General features: G+C 37.1%; 2 protein-coding genes across 2 annotated transcripts; both read right to left on the bottom strand.

The window, feature by feature from the left end:
• Positions 1–1,363: 1,363 nt before the first annotated feature.
• Positions 1,364–2,077, bottom strand: LOC126587919 (agamous-like MADS-box protein AGL62). The gene has a single exon (XM_050253021.1). It carries the CDS (start codon positions 2,075–2,077, stop codon positions 1,364–1,366), a length of 714 nt encoding a protein of 237 aa, XP_050108978.1.
• Positions 2,078–5,354: 3,277 nt separating this feature from the next.
• LOC126584605 (agamous-like MADS-box protein AGL62) lies at positions 5,355–6,063 on the bottom strand. Its single transcript, XM_050248936.1, has one exon. The coding sequence runs from the start codon at positions 6,061–6,063 to the stop codon at positions 5,380–5,382; it is 684 nt and encodes a 227-aa protein (XP_050104893.1). The 3' UTR covers positions 5,355–5,379.
• Positions 6,064–6,507: the final 444 nt, after the last annotated feature.

The following is a 6,507-nucleotide window of genomic DNA, read 5'->3' as shown; positions in this document are numbered from 1 at the left end:
TGACTGAAATTAAAGCTTGAGATGTCCCGAACATAATTGCAGAAGACTTCTAACCCAAAAGACATCATCTTGGACGCCAAAAAGTCCAAATAAGCCCAAAACGTCACTTTGACAGCACTACACACTGCTCCTTTATTTCATTGCCATAAATAAACTGCTTGGTATAAAAATCTAAAACTTTGATACAAACAAGTTGAAAGAGACATAAACATCCTTCAACTGGAATCACTCCGAAATTCGTTCGTTTCACCATATTTTACTCCAAAAAAAGTCGAATGTCCTACATTGGAAATATAATTCAAAGTATTAAACTTCTACCAAAATAATTACTAAATCATACTAAAAATAGAGTAAAATATATAATATGAAATTGACTCATCAAGGTCCCAAAGAACTACACCAAAACCACCCTGTAGTCCTTGTTGAATCCACATCAAGTTTTCTCCACTTTTGTGAGACACGATTTGTCTTCCTCGCAGCAGATTTATGCTATTTTTAGAACTCATGCAGCCAACCCTCAGCTCGAAATACCACCTCCTGCGGCGGCAAGAAATTACCATTCCATAAAGCATCATTTCTATTCTTCCACAGTGTCCATCAAGTCACCAAGCATATAGTTCAAAATCCGAGGATAGAAATTGCATAGCAATTTGTAATAACCATTGCATTAGGTGCTGTGTGTTGCCACCATCAACCCTTAGTCCCAGACTACCAAACCAGACCGCCTTCAACATACTACAATCCCTTAGTACATGTTCTGTCGACTCACCATGTGAACCACAAAACCCATGAATCTTCCACAACAACTTTCCTCTTTGCGAGATTCGATCTTGTGGGATGAGAGTCCAAACATGCACACCATGCACAAATTTTACCTTCCCGGGAGCACAGGCATTCCATAATTTCTTCCATAGCTTTTCCCCTCCAATACTAGTCGAAGAAGTATTTGCGCCATCCCCAGATGAAGAATTGTTACATTGATCATGCGCTTACTAAACTGTAACAAACTTGTTTCTTTTTCATTAATTAAGGGCTTCAACGACAATGAATATTTAGATAAACAATGTCCATGATAAGAGAAAATCCATTAATATAATATTGAACATTTACAATTACAAACCATAACTGCATGTTGGGTTCCATTCATGCATTCCGGATTCGAAATTCCGTATTCACTAAATTATTGTAAATAGTTCAAATCCTCCTCTAGACATAATAAATTAAAATAAAATAAAAAACAATCAAACCATAACTGAAAGAGAGAAGAACAAGTAATTAATATAATGACAATAATAATTTGTAGCGAGGTGCTAGCTAGCTTGCATGTAACTCCCTTCAAAAGAAATTAAACAACATCAAAAACTCAGAAAAGACTATGCCCAGCATAACCGAAACTATATGCAGATCCAAGTTGATTTGTCGGTTTAATTTTGCTTTCGAAACAACGAAGATCGTCACCTTGAACAACACCATTAATGTTCATCATGAAAAATGGTGATGATGATGAAGAACAATTAGCAACAGCAGCAGCGCTAGACTCCATCAAAATCCCATTGGCTTGTTTAGTCATATTTTTCTTGAGCTCCTCCAATGAAGCCTTCAATATCTGAAGCTCATGAAACCCTAGTTCCTCCACAGACCTTTCCCACCAACACTGCTTTTCACTAGCTTTGCTTATTTTATCAAGTGCTTCTCCACATTTTTTCTCAGCCTCCAACTGGTTCACAACCTGGGTCAGCTGCATGTTAAGCTCATGGACACTAGCATTCCTGTGAACCTCAACAAGCTGTTGAGTAGAACCTGTGGACCCTGCTTGGAAATTAGGGTAAGGGTTTCGAGCAACGAAGCGGTCGACGATGGAATCAACCTCTGGGTGGCCAAAGGAGAACGGCTTGTTTGCAGGAGAGAAGACTATGATTGCAATCTCAACCCCACAAAGTGTGCATAGTTCACTGGCCTTCTTGAAGAGCCCTGAACGACGTTTTGAGAATGTGACTTGTAAATTATTTCTCTTTGGTATTTTGGCAATGGCAATCTTTTGGCGACCTTGGCTAGGTTTCTTGATCTTCATCACCATATCTGGAGGATGATAAAAGAGTCAAGAAGATAATTAGATGATGATTACCTAATGTTTGCTTGGTTTTCTTGTGCAAAGACGTGTGAGGGGGGGGAGGGACAAGACATGTATTTATAGGGTTATTTACTCATTATTTCTATTAAATGGCACTTATGTTGGGCGTATTATTGTATTGTCCAATGAGGTCTTAATGCAATATTAACATTAGTACCGTAAAATTATTAATTCAATATCTTTTTGGAAGTTATGAATCTCTACTCACTTAATGCACAGTTACTATGAAACTGATGATAACCTATTGCTCATTGACATATATTAAAAAAATCATTGACATAATATAGAAAACTATATGACTTTTGGTAAGTCAGCGTGAACCACATCCATGAGTAAATAATAAATAATCATTTACATTTACAAAATGAAAATAACATTTTCTATTAGGGTAACCGCAAAACGTCACCCGATAAAACTGATTTTTAAGAAGTGCTATATGACTCGAAGTGCAAATAATAGCTCTCTTCATTTTCCAGCTTTACTTCCAGAAAACTCAAAGAACTAAACAAATAAGATGAGCAGAGTAGCGATCGATATCCAATTTATTATACGGGATATTGACAAGTAAAATATGCCCTCTAAGCAGAGCCGGCCCTAAGGGTGTGCAACAGGTGTTACCGCACAGAGCACCCGATTCAGAAGGGCCTCCAAAGTTTCTTTACATGTAAATAGATACCTATTATATACTTAAATGTGCAAGATAATAATAATCATCACACAAGCGCTAGTGGTGTAGGCCTTCAATCCCCTTGTACATGGCCTAGGTTTGAGTCCTTGTAGAACTATTTTACTATTTTTAAGTTTTGCAAATTTATTAACTTAAAAACTTAATAAGTTTTACACAAAAAATCATGCAACATATTTCGAACTAAAGACCTTTCAATACAGGAAACACTCTTGTCCACTCAAAGTGATGCTCTAATTTGTAGTATTTAAATTTTATAGATACAAATTGAAAAATAAAATAACAAAGAAAATACAATATTAAAAAATGAAAGATCCCCATCTAAATCTTGCACATAGCCCCTAAATTCCCTGGGCCGGCCTGCCTCTAAGTAGGTATCACGGTAGATATATGGAAAAGGAAAACCTGCCCAATTTACAAGATGGAGCAAATACCGAGAATTGGTGCCCAAAGTAGGTATTAGGGTAGGGATATGGGAGGGCAAATCTACCCACACATATATAGTTTGTTGCTCTATATAGGAGACATCCTTTCATGTCACAATTTAACCACGTAACAATTGTCCATATCAGATAAAAAGTGAACTTTTTGAGCACATCTAGTTAGTGTTTATTAAACCGTGACACCACTTAAACTAAAACTTAGTTGCAAAAGAAAATCTCTCCCTATGTAGATATTAGGGTAGGGTTGAAAGGTAAATTCAGCCACGCACTGTTCAATCATAGATCGAGAGATATCTAGCATCATATTTCTGGATTATGAATACGACTCATACAAGACTATCAATACTCTATATTAACAATTTGATCTCATAACAAGTGAATGTTTGGAAAAGAAAAAAAATTGCTTATAATATTACAGTCATGCAACTTAACCCAATCGTGTTATGCTAACATTCATATATAACGAGTAATTCTCATGCAAAATAGGTAATATTTTCATGCGAAATATTATATTGTAAGACTGTAATTCAGATCCTGCATTGAAAAAGTTCTTCCTATCAATGGGCCAAATTCAGTTCAAACTTCAAACTTTCTAGCAACAGATTATACTTGGGATGTACTATATCATAATCCGGCAATCTAGCCCGACCTCATCCCAGTTCTACTCCAAAAGAATACGTAATGTTCCCTTTGTACATTATATATGGCATATTTTCGAGACTAATTTGTGTCACACATTGAAACAAATCTCTACTTGTTAACTCTTTACATCCATCATTTGATAACATAACATGTCAGATTATTTTCTTACATAATACATCATAGATAATCCAATAGATGATATATCAATATTTCATTTGTGAGAAATTAATGATGTGAAGAATGTGATGAATGTACACAAATAATTGAAATATTTGTCAATCATTCGGTATCCAAGATTTTGGAACTTATATATATTGGTTGACTTGTAAAGCATTATTCCTCCAAAGAATATTGAACCCGATAATTAGTTGCACACTCCCTCTCAGAGTGTGCTTACCCCAAATTTCCTGGCAACTGGAACAGGTACTAGGTACTCTTAGTAGACAAAATTATATGAGTACTTTGCATTTTTTTTACTTTCAATCAAACGATTGCATTTTTAACTGGAATAGATATAGGTACTCTTGGTACATCTACTGAAAGCTCTATTTTGCTTCTTTCTAGGTCTTGAATGTAAAAGCTATTTGGGGAGAGCTTAATCAAACATGCGAAAAACAATTGGATTGCTTTAAAACTAGTCGAATGAGTATAAGAAAAGCGATTACAAAGAAAAAAACTGATGAAAAGAAATCTATGTATATATATTAGAGCAAAGTCTAGCAGAGCAATCCTTCAAGTCACGAAAATCAAAACTACAGAAGGAAAATGGGTAAGAACGCAAAAATACCAATACAGGCTTGATATGATTGGTATACATATATAGTCTTTCGTTAATGCGCATAGGCTTCTTTATATAGGAGTAAGAAACCCTAACTTGAGCGACAATCTATCTCCGTGTGCAACTAGCTAAAATTGTAAGATCGAGCACTATTATGGCTAAAATTCCAATTCTGACTACTTACCTGTTTAACTCATATCAATGGATACTGTACTTTTCTTAGTTCATATAGAAATATCCCATCAAACTCTATCATATCAGGTTTTATTTGATAAATTTAATAAAAAACCACAATTTGGCCTATGACCAAATTAGGGCAAAATCTGCAGATTTGAATACAGACAGAATGTTAAACTGAATATGCATATCGCATGATCAAATTGAGTCCACCAGAAATATTCAAATCAATCTAACAATTTTATTTGTGACCACCAAAACGGCCTTATTTTACAACATCACTCTCAGTAAAAATTCTTATAGTTCATCTATGAAATTATGAACCAAACAAACGAACACAACACATATGGGTCATACCCATATACCAAACAAACAAACGAAAACAACACATATGGGTCATACCCATATACCAAACAAACAACAGAAAATAAACACAATAACAAGCAGCACACAATAAATAACACACACTGCAGAGAGATAGTCTGTATCGCAGTGCCTAACGAGCAACATAATCATCACGCCTTCAGAAAAAGCGTCCATAAGCTGGGTGGTTCCATCCATGGGGATGGGGAAGAGGATGGGGAGGCATAACATGATGATTCCCGTTGAACCCAACATTTGGAATCACAGGCTGGTGACTTGAGCTTCCCACAAAATACTGGCTGCTAGGGTTTGTGGTGTTCAGGATCAAAACCCTATCAGCCTGTTTCGACACGTTCTTCTTCAGATCCTCAAGGGAATTCTTCAGCTGGTCCAACTGTGGCATCTCCATCGCATCCACCGGACCCTCCCACCAGCACTGAGCCTGGCTCACCCTCTTCATCTGGTTCAGCTGATCGCAGCGCTTCTTCTCCGCCTCCAGTTGGTTCATGACCTGGGTCAGCTCGGTATTGAGCTCGCGCACAGTAGCATTGCGGTGAGCCTCAATGAGCTGCATAGTGCCAGAGGTTGGGTGAAGGTGGTGATTAGATGGGTTTCGGGAGAGGAATCGGTCCACGACCGCCTCTACACTTGGGTGGCCAAAGGAAAAGACCTTTCTGCCAGGCGAGAAGACGATGATGCCCACCTCAGCACCACAGAGAGTGCAAAGTTCACTGGCCTTCTTGAAAAGGCCAGACCTTCGCTTCGAGAAGGTCACTTGGAGATTGCTCTCATTGGCCATCTTGACCATCTCCACCTTTTGCCTTCCCTTGCTCTTCCTCGCCATGGCTAAATCCTAAACAAAAAATCTCTGATGATGATCAGAACCTAATCACCAGATCAAAGGAGTGGAGAGAGTGAAAGAAATGGTATTGTATTTTGTGTGATTTAAGGAGGGGAGGAGGGGGTATATATTGGCCTTTCTAGATAGAAATTCACTCTAATTTTTGGGTAAAAAATCATGTTTCTGGATTTTTCTTAGTGAACCACAATATGTGTCATATGTGTACTGTCAATTTCCAATTTAGTGGACCTCATCTGTAACCTTATGTCATTTAAAATTGCATTTGGTCTAATAAGGTAGTCATCTAATTGCATTACATGGAAATTTTTATGGTTAGAGATGTCCCAAATTATCCCTTGCTGTCCATATTTTACACCTTTGAATGTAGTTACTAATATACTAGTTTGGGACAATTTAGAATCTTTTCCTCTTGGCATACATGGTTTA

The sequence above is a fragment of the Malus sylvestris genome, chromosome 10, assembly GCF_916048215.2.
Source record: "Malus sylvestris chromosome 10, drMalSylv7.2, whole genome shotgun sequence".
Classification (NCBI taxonomy): domain Eukaryota; kingdom Viridiplantae; phylum Streptophyta; class Magnoliopsida; order Rosales; family Rosaceae; genus Malus; species Malus sylvestris.
This window is presented reverse-complemented; position numbering and strand designations above follow the sequence as displayed.

Coding starts and splice junctions, on each gene's coding strand:
- LOC126584605 (XM_050248936.1), bottom strand. CDS start 6,063: ATGGCGAGGAAGAGCAAGGGAAGGCAAAAGGTGGAGATGGTCAAGATG.
- LOC126587919 (XM_050253021.1), bottom strand. CDS start 2,077: ATGGTGATGAAGATCAAGAAACCTAGCCAAGGTCGCCAAAAGATTGCC.